Here is a 20,966-nt window from a genome sequence, read left to right on the forward strand (position 1 = left end):
GCTACTGTACTCCCCGCAGTGGTTCTTTGATGGCATTGGTTACCAGATTGTGGACATTTGTACTGTGGTGTACAGCCAAAAGAGTCAGGCCCATGCCTGTTGTTACTTTGCTATAAAATAAAAACATCCATATGTTTCTAATGCTGCTGCTCCGGGAAAAGATAAAATGCCTGCATTGTTGTCAGAGATGCTTACTTCCTGTGTGACCTTTGTTTTCGAGACCTTTGAAAGTCAGGTACTGGGCAGTCCAGACTTCATCTAATTTATATTCCAGTACTGTTTTTATGCTACCAATCTAAAAAAAAACTACCTTATCCAAATGATCTTTCTTCAAATGTGATCCTTGAAGATGAGCACTACCAGCTTAGTCAAACATGGAAGAGGTGACGTCACGGTAGCGAATCCTATTCCTGACATTTACACATACTTGGAAACAGGGGTCATTGAATCAGCAGTCAAGGGTGACAACCCGAGTTGATTCACTGCAGTGCATCTTGGCAACTCTTTACTTAGCACAGATAACCTTGTGGCTGATAGTATTTTAGCTTCTTTTAATCATGTTCTGTCATATGGAGTAATGAAATTGAGAGTTTGTTGCCTGTAATCATACAGAAGTCTGACATTGCACTCGGGTTAGATTTTTATTGCAAGGTGGATGTAATATAAAAGCATCAGGGAAGGTTAGCTACAATGGTACAGAGCATGGGTCAGACTGTATGTGAAATATGGTGCACAGTTTTGGTCTCCTGATTTAAGGAGGAAAATATTTGATTGGAGGCAGTTCTGAGAAAATTCATTAGGTTGATTCCTGGGAAGGAGATGTTGTCTAATGAGGGAAGGGTGGACCTATACTTATTTGGAGTTTCAAAGAACAAGTGATGTTATCGAAATGTGTCAGGTTGTGAGGCAGCTTCACAGGGTGATGCCAACAGGATGTTTCCCTCCTCTTGGGGGTAATCAGGAACGAGGTTGTCAGAGTTTCACAAGGGTTCTCACGTTTAGCAAGTAAATGAGGAATTTCTTCTCTCAGGGTCGTTAGCCTTCGAAATTATTTTCGCAATGTGATGTGGGGAAGGCAGGGCAGAGCAGACAGGGAAGTGAAGATAAGGCCAGAATCAGATCTACCGTGATCTTAATTGAATGGTGGAGTCGGCTTGATGGGCCAAATGGCCTACTCCTGTTCCTTTTTCTTGAGTTCTCATATAGTGCGGAGGACAGCCACCAGTGCTAACTTCATAATCATATATTGTGAATCCCAGTAACACATTAAGTATTCTGACTCTTGTGAAGGCTGGAGGGGTTGAAGCTCCCCTTTACTCGAAGGATCCCACCATCAGTGCGAATGATGACTGCTTTATATTGCATCTGGCGCCACTCACTTCTCATCGCACGCAATAAAGAGAACTCACCAAATGCTGTTAAGGGGAAAAAAGGTCCTCCCGACCTCAAATCCAGGAAAAAAAACCTGCTTTGGTACAAAAGCGAGATGCCGATGATGTGAAATATAAACAGAAAGTGCTGGAAATAATTCAGAAGTCAGGCGAGAGTGAGGGAGAAACAGAGTTAACGTTGCGGGTCAATGACCTTTTAGTTCCGATGTAAGCGGATTAAAGCGAGCCGCGAGATGGCAACGGGGCCCCTTTAATGAATAAAATGGGCTGGCCTCTGTGGCGTGAAGAAGTTGGGCGGATTTCTAGCTGCCTTTTTTTTTTAAAGTCTCCCTCCCGCCCCGCGATTCTCTGGGAAAGCTTATAGTCGGACTAAGTGGAAACAAAACAGTGAGGAAGGCTGATGGCTGCAGAGAAGTGCAGGAGGATCGGGAGGCAGTGAGTGAGGCGGATGAGGAATCGCCGAGTCTGCAGGCGGCCGCGGATCTGATCTATCCCCCCAACCCAGGCTCCGGATCGGGCCGGGATCATGCCTCGGTCATCTATTGTGGACGTGAGGGTGCAGGACGTGCAGAAGAGACGGATCCCGAATAAACATTATGTACGTGAGACTGCTGCACTATTTTAACAAGAATGAACTGTCTCGGGTTGCTTTTCCTGTACGAGCCAGGAGAACACAAGTGTTTGACGAATACTCGGGGAAACATCTCGCATTGATCTGGGGAATGGCAACTTGAGTTGGGCAATGGATTTAATATTTAACTTGAGAGAGAGTTTAAAATGTCATGGTGCTGAGTGGCGGTTCAGTGCAGGGTATTTATTGCACTGGGGCCGATCAAGATTCCACTTTTAATTCCAAAGGGATTTTGTAATTTACTGCGATGGTCTGATTAGCTTTCCTCCCAGTTCCGAGCTCTATGCCTAACGTGTGTGTGTGTGTGTGGGAGACACAATGGAAATAGATGTCTGCCGGGGAGGGTTTTGCAAAGACACCCCATTTTTAAAAGTGTAGGTTTCAGGAACTCCAGATGTAACCACGGATGGATGAGGGGGCGGCTTGTAGTAACAAATAAATCCTTTCAGACATGAAATGTTTCCTTTCAGCCTTGTTGGACCAACATGGGGAGGAAATGTGCCACTTGGCAGTTTTTTTTTCCTCCACGGCTGCTGTTTATTAATAGCGAACTGAGATAGTTTTAAAATAAGGAGTTATGTAAAGCTCGGATCCTGAGATCCTGGGTGGGTCCCACTGTTTAATTTCACTCCGATATTGCCAGCCATCTGCCCGAGTATCTATGGTGTCAGTGTCGGAACTGGTAATCAAAGTAAAACTTTACTAATTGCATTTGTTAAAGATTTAAAAGTCACATCAGCTTTTCATCACGTCGCACAATTGACTTTAAAAAAAACAACTAACGTTAGTTCACGAGAATGAAGCTTTGAATATATATTGAGACACGTGTGGGTATTTTACCTTGATGTCGAAAATTGTCCCTCCAGATGAGTCGCACGTGGGAATGAATCACCTTTAAGTACATACTTTAAAGCGCCCTCCTGACTTGATCTTTAATCTTTTTTGTGCTGACGGTAGCGATTTGTGATAGGCAATCATTTTACCAACAATAGTCGGTAGGTTTCGCTCCTCTTCAATGGAGCTTGGCAAGTGAGAGTCAGTAGGTTCTCTGCTATGCAAGCTGGACGGGTCCTGTCATTTGAACAGGTAACCCCCCCCCCCCCCCCCCCCCGAATTTCCGGATTGCTGGAGTCAATTGTTCGCTTCAGGCGATGTTTAGTACAGGCTAACAATTAGACCTGGGTTGCGTTCTCAGTATCACATCAAGTGCATTTATTCACTTAACCACTGGAATAGGAGGATACATATTTTACAACACTTTTTAAAGCAATGGGATATTTATTGAAGAGGGAGATTTATTTGCAGGGTTCTTCGGAAAGCACCAAATGATCTATGCTATGTTATTTTCTTTAGAAGATGGTCACGACAGGCTTCTCATAGTTAACAGATGAAACGTTTTGTTTTATCCAGTAATTGCATAAACCTCAAGTGAGAGTGTTACCCTGATTTTCTTTTAAAATAAAATACTTACTGAGGGCTCCAGGTGAGTATTTTCTCTACCTCTTAGCAGCAAAACTTCCAGACTTTTTTGATCAAGCTCACCAGCAAAAACTTGGCAGGCATCCAGTAAAGCCATTGCTATAGGGAAATTCATTTTATTGGGGAGTTGGGATACTGACAGTGCTGTGATGAGTTGCTGGGTGGGAATGAATGATTGACTATGTGAATAAATAGCTTATAGTTCTTAAAACACTGGAAGGTTTCCCTCATTTGAGGATATTTGGATAATTATTATCCAATGTTGCTGTGTAATAATTGGATGATTTTTATCCAGTGTTGCTGTATTTCAAATTGGGCAATGTGAGTTGAACTGATCCAAGTTAAAGCTACTTTTTATATTGGGTAAACTAGGACACTGACCCACACAGCTCCTTGTAAATGAGTGGTTGTTTAGCTGCATGCAAACCTTGGGTAAACCTGTGGGGTTAACTAAAGCAAGCGGGAAGATCCAAGAAAAATTAGTAAGTGGAGGACCTAATGCATTTGTTTGAGGAGGTATTTGTAGTTTTCCTTATCATTGTATTGGCTCAACCGCTTTAGTGCAGCACAGGCATAAAAATTGTGACCTTCCTTTCTTGTGTGGCCTAGCTGCTAGGTGTAATCTGCTAATCCGCTGGCAGTGGATTGATGACTATGGGCGTGATTCTCAGGCCTCATTGCGGTCTCGCTCGAGCAAAATGAGCGGTGAATAATGGGAGGGACCAAAAATGAGAACCGCGCCAGGCGCCACACAGTTTGCGATGCAACTGGCCCACTCCTATAGGCAAGATTAGGATCTCGCCGTAGCGTGACGAGAAACCAATTCTCGTCACGCCAAGGCGCCACCACTTAAGCCCTCTTTCCGTACAATTAACGGGAGCCACCTCATACCCAACGGCCTCCCGTCATTCAGCGGCCTCCCCAGCAAGTGCTCACGCTGGCGCTGATTAGTACATCTTTTGGAAAATGTGAAGCTGGCTGAAGGGCTTCTGCAGGGAGCTGAGGAGGTGAGTAGCCATCTTTACTCCCCAGCAAAGAGCCTGCGGGTGCTGGGCTTGCTGCCGCAGTGCTCGGTGGGGGTGGGAGACCCTTGACTGTGGGGGGGACACACACACCCTCCGACGGGGTGGGTTGCCATGGGGGGGGGGGGGGGGGGGCAACTTCCACATTGGTGACCACTCTGTTTTCAGCGCCCACCTGTCGCCTCCAGGGCCAGTAACTCGAAGGTGGTGAGGATTGTTGCTAACTTTGCCTTCGTTCAATTGCTCTGTTTTATTACCTTTTGCTCTCGAGTCGTCAGGTATCTTTATAATACCGCCACGAGGTTAAAGTCCGAGTAATGATCAATAATCCAATACACCGATTGGTAAGACTTTAAATCAAAGCACATTTATTATACACAGTGATCGCTACTCATGCACAAATTCTACATCTAAGCTACTTCTACAACTAACAGGCCTATACTTAACTTTGGACTGGCCCACCACGTCAGGGGAATAAATGGCCTTTCGTTCGGGTTCTGAGTCTGCGGGATTCGAAGTTGGTACGGATTGGTAGCTAGGAGCGCCTATCTCGTAGCGAGCGTTGAATTAAGACTTACGATTCCGATGATCACTGGAGTCACTGCACCGGTCACGGACAATGTTGGTTCTTTTTGCTGGGTGACCCGGGCAGGAAGAAGAGAGTGGTGAAGAAGAGAGTGATTTGAACTTGAGGCTCAATTCTTATAGTCCCCAGGGCTTCCCGCCTTTCGGGGCGGACCCTGTACCTGGTTCCAAGTGATTGGACTTTGTCCCAATCGCTTGGTTCGATTTTCTCCAATACTGAAGCGGTTCCCTGATCGATGGACGGTCTTGAGGTGCTCGTTCATCTCCTTTGTGTTGGCTTCTGCTGGCGCCGAGGAGTCTGGCTTTGCTTTGTGTGTCAAAATGTTACTTATTGTTCCCGGGGATTGCTCATCAGTATGCAGATGGCTGTTGCTTTGTTATGCTGATGGTCGCTGGTATCGATGTTGTCTGGTTTTTGCAGAGGTAAATACACAGCAAACCTGCAGCTGCTGGTTTTTGTCTTGTTGGCTGACTTTCCCATCAGCCTTTGCCGTTCGCCATTTTGAATCGGGAGTTGGCCAATTTAAGTGGCTACAGGATTCTTAAGCCTGGCACCTCGCCCCCAGTCTGGGCCCTCTCCTGGTGATTATGCAAGAGCTTCTCAAGTGGAGAGACGGAGGGCATCATTAGCTACACGCATGATTCACGTGTGTGTGTCCGCATGTGTGTGCGTGTGAATTTCAGATTATGGATGGAGTGCCTCTCAAAGGGGCAGCTTTGTGCTGGATGGTGTCGACCTTCTTCAGTGTTTTAGGACTTTCACACATCCAGGCAAGTGGAGAGTATTCCATCACACTCCTGGGGCGTCATTCACCGACCCCCCGCCGGGTTGGAGAATCGCTGGGGGCTGCCGTGAATCCCGCCCCCGCCGGTTGCCGAAGTCTCCGGCACCGGATATTCGGCGGGGGCGGGAATCGGGACGCGCCGGTTGGCGGGCCCCCCCGCTCGATTCTCCGGCCCGGATGGGCCGAAGTCCCGCCGATAAATTGCCTGTCCCGCCGGCGTGGATTAAACCACCTTTTGAACGGCGGGACAAGGCGGCGTGGGCGGGCTCCGGGGTCCTGGGGGGGGGGCGCGGGGCGATCTGGCCCCAGGGGGTGCCCCCACGGTGGCCTGGCCTGCGATCGGGGCCCACCGATCCGCGGGCGGGCCTGTGCTGTGGGGGCGCTCTTTCCCTTCCGCCACGGTCTCCACCATGGTGGTGGCGGAAGAGACTCCCTCCACTGCGCATGCGCGGGAAACTGTCAGCGGCCGCTGACGCTCTCGCGTATGCGCCGCCCGGGGATGTCATTTCCGCGCCAGCTGGCGGGGCAACAAAGGCCGTTTCCGCCAGCTGGCAGGGTGGAAATTCCTCCGGCGTCGGCCTAGCTCCTCAGTGTTGGGGCTCGGCCCCCAAAGATGCGGAGCATTCTGCACCTTTGGGGCGGCGCGGTGCCCGTCTGATTGGCGCCGTTTCGGGAGAATTTCGCCCCTGATTTGTGCCTTGTAGATGGTGGACAGGCTTTGGGGAATCCCACCTATCTTTGACAACCTTTCACTCCCTTATCAAGAATCTATCTACTTCTGTCTTAAAATTTTCAAAGACAGTGCTGCCACTGCCTTTTGAGGTGTCGATGGTAGCTATGATGTGGAGATGCTGGCGTTGGACTGGGGTGAGCACAGTAAGAAGTCTTACAACACCAGGTTAAAGTCCAACAGGTTTGTTTTGATGTCACTAGCTTTCGGAGCGCTGCTCCTTCCTCAGGTGAATGAAGAGGTATGTAGTTCCAAAGATTCCAAACACTCTGAAAATATTTTTCCTCACCTCGGTCTGAAGTGATCTATTTTTAAACATTGACCTCTAGTTCTAGATTCTCCCACAACAGGAAACGTCCTCTCCGCATCCACCGTGTCAATACCCCTCAGGATCTTAAAAGGTTTTGATCATGTCACCTCTTGCTCTTCTAAATTCCAGCTGATACAAGCCTAACCAGTCCAACCTTTCCCCGTAACACCAATCTGCCCATTCCTGGTATTAATCTAGTAAACTTTCTCTGAACTGCTTCTAAAGTATTTGCATCTTTGCTTAAATAAGGAGACCAATACTGTACACAGTGCTCCAGATGTGGACTCACCAGTGCCCTGTATAGCATAACCACCCTACTTTGTAATCAATTCCCCTTCCACTAAACAATAACATTCTATTAGCTTTTGTAATTACTTGCTGTACCTGAATATTAGCCTTTTGTGATTCATGCACTAGGGCGGATCCCTCTTGCACCTGAGAGCTCTTTATACTCTCAAAGCCACAGGTTCTGAGGACGCCAAGGCAAAAATGGTGGCAGAGCGAGGAACCACTGAGTTAAATTAGAGGTCCACTGTCCTTTGCAGTAGTCCACTTTCTGAAAGTAATACTTTTGAGGCAATAAATATGGTCTTGTCTTTGAGATAGACTTTCTAATAGCTGGATAACAATCATACTTAAAACCAAATGAATGTTAACTGCAAAATTGGAGGTTATTTAGTGTCTTTGTAGAATTGCTTTTTAGTACCGCTAAAACAATACCATGGGATCTATTAAATTAAACTATTCTGATTTTGAATGGCACCTGCAGAATAAGAATAAAGTATGCTTCCACATAATTGAATTAATTCTCGTAAGCAAGTAATTTTAAAAGTGGACAAGGTGGAAGTTATTTCAGTATCCTGGCTTCCATACATAGCAGCTTGGTACACGTATAATGTTTGCTGGGATCCTTTCACCAAATGGCTATCATGAGATTTAGACTGCATCTGGATAACACACAATGTATCCAAACTCAATATTGGCTGTGTTGCAGGGTGTCCTTTGAGTTCCAGGTCTGTGTTTAATCCAGCTATCACAGCTGGATGGCTCTTTCTCTCAATTGGCTGGAGTTCATGGGTAAAATGAGTTTGTTTTGTTTAAGTCTAAATATTAGTGGATGCAGCCATTTTAATGAAGTTAGGATGTGCCTGAAAAGGGATAGCGGAAGATTGCTATTTTGGGAGAGTACTTTGCTACAACTAGGTGTGCCTGCTTTGAGAATTGTTGACAATTTTTGGAGGATAAATTGAGTGTCCTTGTGCATACTGAGTGAGGTACATTGAATCCTGTAGGAGTACATTGAGCCCACATCCCTCAATTTTCAAAAATATATATTTTTTCACATAAAACAATTGCATCACATAGCACCTTTTTGCAATCTTGGGTTGCTGAAACCACTTTGCAGTCAATGAAATACTTCAGTCACTTGTAAAAGGAATCATGGCAGCCAATTTACAGTCGGCAATGCTCCAAAATAGACATGCGTTCTCGACATTTCTTTTACTGATGTTGATTTAAGGGAGGAATATTGACCAGGGCACCAGGAGAGACCTTTTACATCCAGCTGATAGGATAGAGGGGTGCTTTGGTGCATTGTACTTCCTCAACAAGACACTGAAGTGTCAGTTTGTATTCAAACCCTTGAATGGGTCTTGAACACCCAACCTTCTGACAGAGACACGAGTGCTATCAAATGAGCCAGTGTTTCACCACACACCATGAATCCAAAATTGCTTGGTTGGTGCCCAAGTCTAAAGTATTTAATTTTCCAGCGTGAACATGCCTCATCTGAAATTGGATGTAATACAGCATTTTCAGTGAGACGCATGGTGGCCCTGATTTCCTTCACTCACACACAGACTCCTGAATAAGCATATTAGTTGTTGCACATTGTCAACAGCCTTTGTCTGTGGCAGGATGTTCTTTTGTATATAACTTCTCCTTTTTATACCCTCCTCAACTCTCCTGGCCATTACAATAATCATCTGGTCACTGTGTGGCGAGTTGGTTGCTAGCCAGCAGACGCTCTCCATTTCACTCTCATTACTCAGTTTGAGCTATTGACAGAGTCTGTCATGAGTTCATTCATTTTTCGACCACCTAATTACAACACAGGGGTCATTACCTCCTTTCACTGGAAGCTGAAAGGATGTGGCAGTGGTTTTAAAACCCCTTCATATTTTCTGGTCTATGATTGCTGAGGGTGAGACTGTATTTTTCCTTAGGCAGTTCTGTTTTTCAGCTCCATGGAAATTTGTAAAATCTCCACACACAGGATATTCATCAGACGTTATTGAGCTTGATTTGTAATTAAAGCTGGGATTTGAATTTCATTAACACGATTGATTATTGATATTTTGACTCTGTCCTGAGAGATTGTATTAGTAGGTTATGACATTTCTCAATCTGTCCTGCCATAAAGTAGCACGTTTGAATTCACAGGGCTTCCTTCTGTGGTGCATTCAACAGTCTGCTCTTCACATGTGTACTGCAGATGTTTTAGGACACCTAATAAGAGTAATGAAAGAGCGACCAAATGCTGATACTTGTAAACATACCAGAGCTGGAAGTAAGTGTACAGGAACAGGATGTTTGGAGCCATGTATGTCAGTAAACCTGCTCACTATACTCACTTCATGCCGCCGATTTGTCACTATTGCTTCCGTTCTTGTTGATTAATGGGGTCCTTTCTCAAAATTTTGGTTTTGGGATAAATATGTGTTCAGGGATGACCAATTCAATATATAGGTGGAATTTTCCCTGAATTGCGCCAAGTGCGGTAGCGGGCATTAAACAAGACAGCTTTCCTGCTGGCCGCAAAGGTGACCTTTTTGTGCACATCGTCCGCTTCCCATCTCATTAATTATGCAGACGCAGGAATCGCACCTTATTGCTGGCGGGTGGTCTCTGAATCGCCCACCACACCATTACCTGACCATCTCCTCATGCTGAGTGCCATATCTAAATTCTGAATACATGCAGCCTAAGACAGCCAAGAAGTGTTCAGTGATCCATCCCTGGAATGCCTTTTTTGAAGGCCTGCCGTGATATTCTCCACTCACCTGGCTGTAGGAGAGCCAGCAATCTCACCACGCTGGCTTGGGAGGCGGTGGCAGTGGTGGTCAATGCCAGCACCTCTCTGTCGGCCATCCAGTGTCGAAGGAGTATGAATGATTTTCATCCGTCCTGGCAGGGCAAGTCAACTATCTCCTCACTCTACACTAACAAATGCACATGCCCATCATACATTCACTGGCAGCTCAAGGGACATCACCACTCACTTTCTCACACACGCCCTCTCATCATCTCTATCTGGCCTCATTTCCTCTGGGGATTGTGCCCTCCCAACTTGAGGCCACCTTCACAGATTAGCATGGACCCGAGACATATCCTGGGGTAGCTCTCTCCCTACACCTGTTGAAAAGTCATCCGTGCCTTGGAACTGGGCTGATAGGTAGGAACTTAACCGTGAGCCCTGCTAAAAGTGGACAGCATGGTAGCACAGTGGGTAGCTCTGTTGCTTCACAGCGCCAGGTTCGATTCCCAGCTTGGGTTACTGTCTGTGTGGAGTCTGGACGGTCTCCCTGTTTCTGCATGGGTTTCCTCCCACAAGTCCCGAAAGGCGTGCTTGTTGGGTGAATTGGACATTCTGAATTCTCCCTGTGTACCCGAGCAGGTGCTGGAATGCGGAGACTAGGGGCTTTTCACAGTAACTTCATTGCAGTGTTAATGTAAGCCTACTTGTGACAAAAAGATTACTATTAAGTGCCGAGGCGTTGCTGGCTAAGCTTGCTGCTGATGACTGCCAAGTGCTGCCTGAAGGTAGGCAAACATACCATGCCCCGAGCAAAGTGCAGGTCGCCTGATCTACGTTGTTTATGCACCACTGAAACATGTTGCCGTGTAGTCAGAAACTCTCAAGACATGGTAGAGCTTTGTTGTAAATAGGTCTCCTGGTATTTCCCAAAAAGATCCTGCTAGCCTTCTGGTGCTACAATGGGGAATTGGCATGCCCCATGAGGAATTACAGTCACATTGAGTTCCATATCTTGGTCCACCAAGGAGAGGAGGTCTGAAGGGCATGCTCGTTTTCATGGAGGCAATGAAGTGTGTCCCAATCCCATGCCCGTGAGCAGCAAATATAATTGTCAAAGGTCTGGAGCAGGTTACCTTGCTACTTTGAGTGGCAAATGAAAATTAATTTTAAATTGTGTGTTCCCAGTTGTGGTTGTAACTTGGCTCACATTGTATGTTGCAGAACATAAACAAATTTGGCATTTGCCTAGAAGATGTGCTGCTTGGTGTAATAACCAGTCACATGGTGTTACTGTGAAAACCATTCTTTCCTGATTAATTTATTTTGCTTTCAGGTTTACATCATTCAAGTCACATGGTCCAATGGTTCCGCAGAGGTCATCTACAGACGCTATAGCAGGTTCTTCAATCTGCAGGTAAGATTTGGATCACAACCACAGAATAATGGCAAAGAAAGAAAATTAGAAGTCACAAAGATTATTCTGAGTTCCCTCTTAGATTTCTTGATGACTATCTTGTACTGATGGCCTCTAGTTATGCATTTTCCCACTAGAGGAAACATTCTCTATGTATCCACTCTTATCAAAATTCAAAATAATTATTAGTCACCCCTGAACCAAGATCCAGCATGTTGATCCTTTCCTGATGTGTATACGCATGCATTGATGATATCATTCTTGGAAATTTCTCTCTAACCTCCCCAGATGCCTCTGCATCCTTTTCATAATATAGTATCCAGAATTGCATGGAGTACTCTTGTGTGGCCTAACCAAACTTTGATGTAGGTTTAGCATAAATTCCCTACTATTCAATTCTATCCCTCTGGAAATAAAGCCCTAATGATTGGTTTGCTTTTTTAAAAATGGCAATGCAAACTGTGGCGCAGTGTTTAGCGATAGAAGTTATACAGCTTTATCCACTTTTTGCTCCAGACACAGCTTTGACCAAAAGCACTGAATCTGGCTTATTAAAAGTAAAATAGATGAAACTGGATTGCACCACATAAATGAACTACTGAAGTGTGTTTCTTGAACTAAAGTAACTTCTGTGTAAGATGATGGACATGCAGCAAATCAAATCCATTGGGGCTGGAGGTAGCTTAATATGGTGTGTTTTTGCTGATGGCTGAAAAGACCAGTCCGTGCTTTCAATTATAAATTTTGTCTGCTTTGCTTTGGATATTGCCTCCTCATAGTGACTTGGCATGCAGTGCAACTATTCAAATTGAACAAATGGACTTGGGGAAAGAGAAAAAGATTTGTCTTTTTATATGGGGACTTTTCGTGACTACTGGACATCTCAACATACTTTGCAACCTTTTGAAGTAATTTTGAAGTGTCATTGTTGTAATTTGGAGGTAAAGCTTCTGTGATGAGTTGGAGTTAGGCAACTCCTGCCTAAATTAATCTTATCAAGAATCAGGAAAAACATCGTGCTGATAGAGGGGTTATAGATGATGCTGGAACCTGAAACAAAATAAACAGAAAATACTGGACAATCTCAGTAGGTCAGACAGCATCTGTGGAGAGAGAAGGAAGCTAACGTTTCGAGTCTGGATGATGCAAGGGTACTTCTTGTTTATTCCCTGTATATGCCCCTATTTCCCCATTCTTTTATTTTTGCCGTTACATTTTTTGGTCTATGGATGATTTGTGGACATGTCTTTAAGGCAGCCTGTATTTTTAATTCAAGCAGTGGCCTGTGTCTTTAATTTAAGCAGAAGGCCCTAGAAGGCTATGGTGTTTTAAATTTGTGATTGCAGCCTGGCCAGCATCCATGATGATTCAGTTTGATTGAATTGGCTGGTGGCCAATGGATTGGCCCAAAAGGCTGTGCTCTGCCCAGTAGCAGGTGCGATTGGATCTGATCCCACTGGAATGTTTTTAGTGATGAGGTTCCAGTTTGGTTTCACTTTTTTGATTCTGGCAGCCTGGATGGAGGGATATAATTAACACTCCAAAAATATCTAATTAATGCTCTTCAGAAGGTCACTGTGAGGGCTGACTCTCTCGTGCATGTCTGGGTGTCAGTCTCTTGGGTTTGCAGAAGCCTGAAGTCAAGCCACAAGCTTGAAGAAAAGTTTGATATGAAATAGTGTCTCTCCCGAAAGGTATATAGGCCTGAATGCAAACCTTGAAGGCCCAGTTTGATCGGAATTAAAGTGTCTCTCCAGAAAGCCTGCTGTCTGAGTACTGAATTCTGTAACCTTGGGTTCCTTATAGTTTTTGGTATAAATAAACCGTAATTGTGTTTCAACTTAACAAAGCTGGTGATATTGGACTGCCAAGGGCCAAAGACTTTGGGTATTTTGACAAGGATTGTTGGTTAATTCATTTGTATTGTGACTCCCAAGATGAGTGTGGCTGGTATTGACCGAACACTTATCCTGGGTGTCGTACAACAACTCTATGCCAAAGCTCATCCAGATTCGAAACGTTCGCTCGCTTCTCTCTCTGCCGATCCTGTCAGACCAACTGAGATTGTCCAGTATTTTCTGTTTTTGTTACAGATGATGTCACCTGGTGTCTGCTTTAACCAGGAAATGCTTATTCTGACAGTATGCAGGTGGCTAGCTTGTTTTTGGTGGTTTAATCATTAAGGAAAGCAGTAACGCGTTTCTTCATGGCAGCCTCACACAGAAGGTATTTTTTAAATAACTAAAATGCTAGATATAGTCATGGATGTTTATAAAAATACAATAGTAAGATTATTTTGATCTGGAAAGGACAGATGTTTGTTTGTTATTGACTTTCTCATGGGAAGGAGAACCTGTTGGCTCCACTCACCATGAACCTGCCCTATGGGGACATGCAAAAAACATCCAGGACTGAGTTCACTTCATCCACTAGGATGCATCCCTTCCATCGTCAAAATATTGTGGTCTGTCCTTTACCATCACTGGGATGACATTCTGGAATTCATTATTTATTACCAGTGTGAAAGCAACATTAATATAAGGACTAAGTAGTTGAAAGAAATCGCTCCCTACTACCTTCTCTGGACAATAAATGTGGTCTTGTCAGTGTTGCCAAAATCCCTAAATCAAATGGTGCAATATTTGTACAACTGTTGTAAGCATCTGTCAGGTGAACTGCCTTAAGCAATGCTGAAAATTCTCTAGATGGAATCCCAGATGAAAGTTGCATCTAACACTTCTCTATTATAATTGTTAGCAGTCTTCCATGTGTGACTTCTTTGCTATGCTCCGAGTTAGTGCAGCATGTCCCTTGTCTGTGGACAGTCCACAATAATGACAGCATATTCACCGTGTGCTCCTGATCAATACGTGGTTATGGAAATTGCAATGTAGCCAGAAATGACTCTGCTTCAATCCATAAACAACTTAAGTAAAATGGAAATGCAAAAGTAGTTGTATTTATTAATGTAACTATTATAGGTTGCATTGCACTCCATGGAGTTCTACTTTAGAGCCGGTGCAGACTCGATGGGCCGAATGGCCTCCTTCTGCACTGTAAATTCTATGAATTTGTATATAAAAAGAACTGTCCCATTCCCCCTCCCTTCAATTGTCTTGTGTGGACAATTACTGCCACCAGGTTTCCCTCCAAGACTATTCACATCAGTGAGACATTAGAGGCGAGTTGGTGCATTCAGATGAATGGAGACAATTGAGGAAGGGATAAGTGCACTGAAGGAAAGTACACTTGTATTTTTGAATTACCTACCCCTTTTGAAAGCAATGGATTAGATTTTTGACTGCGATATTGTTTAAATTTGATGATGGTGTTTGATGTAGAGCATGCTCTGGCAGAGGGAATAATGACTATATTCATCAATGTAATTATTTGATGTCACATTGAGTAGATTTTGCCTTTTGAGAGAACGCTTTAAATGGGTAATAATGAATGGGCTGCCAGTTTTGCATCTCCATGCCATTGGAAATGTGTATTGGGAGAGAGAGGCTGTTGATTCGCTATTGTCAATTTTACATTTTTGTTTTCTCTCAAAAGCAAAGTCTACCCCAATGTGACGTAGAATAATTACATTGGCAAATATACTAATTATCCACATTTTTGTCTGCTTGAGCATGTTCTGCACCAACTTAATAAGCATTCCATTCATTTTGGAGTTATAAGTAAACAAAAATATGGGTTTGGCAAACCTCTATATCTGTATTCATGGCATGAAAGGTATATATTTAAAGGTTAGGGTGGATAATTTTGTGCAAATGCTGGAAGGAAGAAGGCATGATTAATTTTGTTTTTGTTAGACAGTGGTTTAGGGTTCTGTTGGGTCCTGTTGCTGAGCTTTGGCTTGACACTCCTCTGTCCTCCTATAACATAGCTACTGATCACTCAAAAAAAACATTGGGCCTGGGCCAGTGTTTGTCCTGCATCTTTCTGGAAATCCAAATTGCTTTCGGTAACAATCCATCTATTTATGATCTCAATGGATTGCAGCACAAATCAAAAATGTTTTTGTCAATTTTTAAAAGTTGTGCGGTCATTTCTTTGGTATGAGAGATAGGGTATGAAGCCTTGCGATCTACCCGATCTTGGAGAAAGCTGGATCAGGTCAAGTTGGGGTCCTGATACAATTCTCAACCTGTCTTGTTCCAGATGAACTTGGCAAACCAGTGTGCAGATTGGAGTCCGTTTTTGCACACCTAACTGAGTTAAACATTGGACCACTGCTTTATTTATAAACTCACTTTACTATAAACGGGCTGGTTTAACACCGTGGTCTAAATGCAGAACAATGCCGTCAACATGGGTTCAATTCCCATACTGGCCTGCCCGAACAGGCGGCAGAATGTGGCGACTAGGGACATTTCACAGTAACTTCATTGAAGCCTACTTGTGACAAGCGGTTATTATTACAAAGGAAAGGATACACTTCACTGTCATTATACCTTCCCTAGCTAAGTGACCTGCTTTTTCAACTTATCTGAAAGCAACCTGTCATTGAGAAATGATTATTTATCAGTCGAAAAGATTTCTACAGCATACACCGTTTCCTATCACGCTACAACACAGAATACATACTGTACACATAATATGCCCTACAGATGCACACAGTTGAGAATGTTATATAATTCTGTAAGCAACAATGGTATTACTGTTAATGGCTAAGTGAATCCTCTGCTAGACGGCAATAACTAAACCTCACCACTTTGAGAGAGAAGAGCACAATATTGGAAATATCATCTACAGCTAGTTGGAGAAAACTGGAACTGTATGGGCAAACCCAAAGCAAATTTTATTGAATGCAATTCTGTTGTCATCGTCTTGGTCTTCTCGCAGCTAATGAGTAGGCCAACCTTGGTGCCACTACTCTCAGGTGGGCATGTCTTGGAGCACACCCAAACTGGAGGAACAACATCTCATCTTCCCGTTCGGCACGCTACAGCCTTCCGGTCTCTGGCTATTAGCACCTTGTTCCCTTGGTTTCTGTGTCCATGACTCATCGTTCATTCTCTCACTCCACAGTATGAATATTTCCCACTTTGTCTGTCTTTTAGCTTTCACAAAGGGTCACCTGGACTCGAAACGTTAGCTCTTTTCTCTCCCTACAAATGCTGCCAGACCTGCTGAGATTTTCCAGCATTTTCTGGAAATATCTGCTGCGGATTTCTCTGGCGAGATGCTCTGCTTCACCGGCAGTGCGCCCGCACCCACACCCACGGGTTGTCTGACGGTGTGGCCACAATGGAAAATCCCATTGGTCAGCTGCAGGAATGGAGAATCCTGCTGCTGGCGCGACAGAGAATCTTGCCCCTGACATAAACAAGCCGTCTGCTGAGCAGAATTGGGATTGTCCACCCCCCATCGTGTGTTTTCCAGCAGTGGGGGCAGTTCTGCGTTGGCCGCCGGCAGGATCCTCCGATCCCGCTGATGCCTACTGCCTTTTACATGGCTCTGCTGGGGAATCCGCCAAGATGGGTCGCCTTCGGAGGGACCAGAAGATCCTACTGGTGGAAGGGCAGGGTTGGAAGTCCTGCCCCATGTGACCAAGTTTGCAGTGTAACAAAGGAAAGCTGAAAATTCCAGTTATCCACAAGTTAAACATGACTTTACCATCTATCTTCTATTGTATATCAAAGGTTGTTGACCATATGATTTTAACTGGTTCTCTGATATCGAAATCCTTTTATCTCAAAACTTAGAAGAGATCTGAGGGGGCGGTGAATAGAATAATACCGACAAAACAATCACTGCAAAAATAAAGGCCATGCTACCTCTGCATTAAAAGATTTTTTTTTTTTTTTTTTGAGTACCCAATTCATTTTTCTGATTTAAGGGGCAATTTAGCATGGCCAATCTGCCTAGCCTGCACATCTTTGGGTTGTGGAGGCGCATCCCACGCAAACATCCCACGTAAATATGGGTAGAATGTGCAAGCTCCACACTGACAGTGAACCAGAGCTGGAATTGAACTTGGGACTCCGGTGCCATGAAGCAGCAGTGGCACCCACTGCACCTCTGTGCTGCTCCCCCTTTGCCTTTTTAAGAATAGTGAGGCTTAGAAGTCCTTTTAAAATGGCTCCCAGCCTGATTCCAAAGATCAATTTCATTTGTAACAAAATCTGACCTCCCTGATACAACAGCTACGAGTGCTTGACTTTGTGATCTGCCAGACATTCTTCTCTTCGACGTAATCCTGGTATCTTAACCCCTGCCATCCGAACTTAGCTGATTTCTATATCTTCTTTAGTTGTATCTTTCTTAAGTGTGTGATGAATAAGCCTCTTTGTTTAAACCCACAAAAGTCTGCTGCTGGACATTTTTAGAAATTGACCACACACTAACTAGGTTTAAAAAGGTATACCTACCTTTTCAAAACTAAACCACATTAGAGACCGAAGGAAGGGAACTGAGGGGGTTTAGTTAATCCCCTCCTCTATACATGTAAAGTCATGATATCTTTAGTAATGGCCTCTTTCATTGTTACCTTTCATTGTTACCTAACATTATCTAGCCATCAAAATACAGTAACAGTTTCTGAAAGATTGAGTTTTAACAAAAAAAATTAATTGACACGGAATGCTTGAATATTTCCCTTAGGTGACTGGCAAGTTGGCAGCAAGAATGATAGATTTTTATTCACAATGCTAGGACATTCAGCAATTGAAAACAAAAACGCCCTTCAACTTAATGAAAACTATGGCCTGGACCTGTAGGATGGCAGGGTTTACCTTCCCCCACCAACTGAGGCGGTAAACACATCACTGGCTGCCCTGAAGCCATTTAACGCTCCATTAAGCGTCAATTGAGTGGAGATGGGACTTCTGTCGCTTATTCAGGAGAAAGCCCTGCCTCGAGAGAGCTGCCAGCCAATCAGACTGGAACAGGCTTATTGTACTACTAGGCTTTTTTTTTAAAGATGCTTAACGAATGGCCACGTAAGAAGCATTGGAATAATTGTTGATTGCTTTGAAGTGCAATGCTCGTTTCTATTTATAAAAAAAAATAATTTAAAAATCCTTTAGACAGGCGTGCTTTGTGCTCTGCTTATTTCACTTAACCTTAAGTGTTCCTGTAAAACCATGTACAGGACATATTTAATTTGTAATGTGTGAACCTTCAAGCTGCTGAACATACACCTTTAGTTTAATTGCCAAATTTGAATTATTTTTTCCAGTTCTCGATTCACTATATTAAGCTGATCACAGTCTGTTTTATCCCTGCACTATTTGTTCAGCTCATTACATTAACCAGTGGAATGTTTCTAATGGAAAGGAAATGGCATAATTTAATTTGGAGATTAATCTAATGTGTAGATAATGTCTAGATTCAGCATTCTAAAGCCTACAGCTGTTTTAATGAGGGACTCATTAACCAGAGGAATGAAAGTGCACGGGTTGATGACTTACCTCAAACTGTTGATTCATATTTGTTTGATTTTTGCTTATAACAACAATGGATAAACTTCATACAACATCTTTCTGGTGGAAGTAACAAGGCCTCATCATGTGAAACCTATTAAGGTGAAATTTGGATGCCTGCTGGTGGAATGTTGCATGTCGCAGCCAGTGGCATCCGGCCCAGTAAATTGGTTCCAAGATATAAATTTCATGCTTTTGAAATATCCTGGATGAGTGAGCATTTTGGTTTTTTGAATGAAACGAGGATTTTCCTCGTCATGTTGCATCGTGTGAGCGTATAAGCAATGAACTTGGGGTGCCTGGTTTTGGACAAGTGTTAATCAGTGAGGTTAATAATTTGAATAGGAATTTGGCTATATCTTTGCTGATACCGGCTGCAATTCAAAATAAAAACCTGCTCCAACATTGGACTGGTCCGATGAATTTCCACCATGTGACATCTGCAGGAGTGAGTGAGTGCGCCTCTAAGCTTGTGGCTTTGGGCTACATTTAATGTGCTCCTCTTAGAATATCTGTGGCACTTTCTTTTGAGTGCAGTGTTTAGAATCAACAAGGAACTCTGTTTTTAGGTTATTTGAGCTCAGCAGCAGTCTAACCAGTCTAAAATCTTAACAAGTCAGCAACATGCTCTCATGTTCCTAATATTGCTCTTTTCCAATAGAAGTTTGAATATGTGATGTGGGCTTAGCCTGAAAGCCAAAACCAACAATTTCTGTTCCTTGGTCAAGACGTTTCATCTCGATAATAACATCCACTTAGTTGAGGGACAGGAGACTAATGGGATATTCCATTGAACCAGACCACAACATGGAGTGAACTTCTTCAGGAGGAATGGAAGAAACAGTAGTGTAAACCAATGATATTGACATTATTTTTAAAAAATTGTTCTTATCGATGTTACTATCTGCTAAATAACTAAGCAAAACATAATCTTCCGAATGGTGCACTGAGGCAGAGCTTGCCTCTTATCTCAAGAGCAAGGACTTTAAGATGGTCCCTGCAGGTGATATTCTTTTCTCACTGCACCAGCTCTGAAACAGCTGGGTGAAATGGGGTTAATTATTTATTTCTCATCTCATTAGGCACAGATGCACAATTCAAAACTGCCTATAAATCAGAATGACGTTGACATACATTCATAATGCTAATTGACATCCCATGGTGTTGGTCATGGTGAATTGGGAGGTGTGGAAAGTAGCTTAACTGTTGTTTGGCCCCCAAGAAATTTTTGTACTGTGATCTAGACTATACCATACTAACCTTGGGAGCAATTGATGCTATCAGATGCAAGGGTAGTTGAGCATTCTGGTCAATAAACCTGACATCCCTTGCATTGAAATATCCTTTGTATATCTTTATTCACTATTTGAAGAAAACCGGTTAATACCAGTGTTGAAATAATGATGTGGAGATGCCTCTCTCCAGTTGCTCTGTCTGGACCTGTAGACTTAATTGTGTGCGTGTGTATGTCATTCACCTTCCCCCTTCACAACAAACCTGTTGGACTTTAACCTGGTGTTGTAAGACTTCGTACTGTTAAATTAATGGGCGCACGCATATCACTCGGACGTTTTAACCCTTCATCTGCTCGACCTACTGCATAGATTTGTTATTTCCACCCATTGTTTGGATGTTTGATTGAGGCACTCCAGTAATCCATCTTGTTACACCAATGGCATACTGAAAGGCTGTGAACATTGTGTGATGCTTTTAAGACTGTTTATCGTGTTGAGAGATACTATGAAACCTTGGCAGCTGAGGTGTTTTGTCTTAAATAACTAACCTTTTTGAAAATTAGTTTTGTGCAAGAACAATATTTGTCTGACACGTGTTTGGATGAAAATGACTGGGATTGGCATCTCCGTATTTGCTGGAATTCAAGACCTAAAGGAATAAAAATTCTGAAAGACAGTGCAGATTGAAGTGATCTGCAAACTACATTATTTGTTAAACAAATTTTATTAAAATTTGGCATGGGTAGGAGGGAGAAAAATAGAATAGAAAACTTGGTGCGAGAGGATGTGAACCATCTAACTGTACAGAAATTTGCAGGGAAGCTGTTGTAAGTTTTATCACCAGCAAGTTACCTTGGCAATAAACAGTTGTGGCATAGCCATAACCTCAAGAAGATAAGTTCAATGTGTGCATTCTT

General features: G+C 43.5%; 1 protein-coding gene across 3 annotated transcripts in view; it reads left to right on the top strand.

The window, feature by feature from the left end:
- The first annotated feature begins 1,631 nt into the window (after positions 1-1,631).
- sh3pxd2b (SH3 and PX domains 2B) overlaps positions 1,632-20,966 on the top strand; it is a 386,931-nt gene continuing 367,596 nt past the window's right edge. Inside the window, exons 1-2 of one of the 3 annotated variants that reach the window (XM_072512130.1) lie at positions 1,632-1,989; positions 11,304-11,384. In XM_072512130.1, coding sequence (XP_072368231.1) covers positions 1,918-1,989; positions 11,304-11,384 — 153 coding nt within the window. In that variant the 5' untranslated portion in view covers positions 1,632-1,917. Of the gene's footprint in view, positions 1,990-11,303; positions 11,385-13,499; positions 13,611-20,966 lie in introns of those variants that run through there. The other 2 variants (XM_072512131.1, XM_072512132.1) reach the window with 2 other exon arrangements.

The sequence above is a fragment of the Scyliorhinus torazame genome, chromosome 7, assembly GCF_047496885.1.
Source record: "Scyliorhinus torazame isolate Kashiwa2021f chromosome 7, sScyTor2.1, whole genome shotgun sequence".
NCBI lineage: Eukaryota > Metazoa > Chordata > Chondrichthyes > Carcharhiniformes > Scyliorhinidae > Scyliorhinus > Scyliorhinus torazame.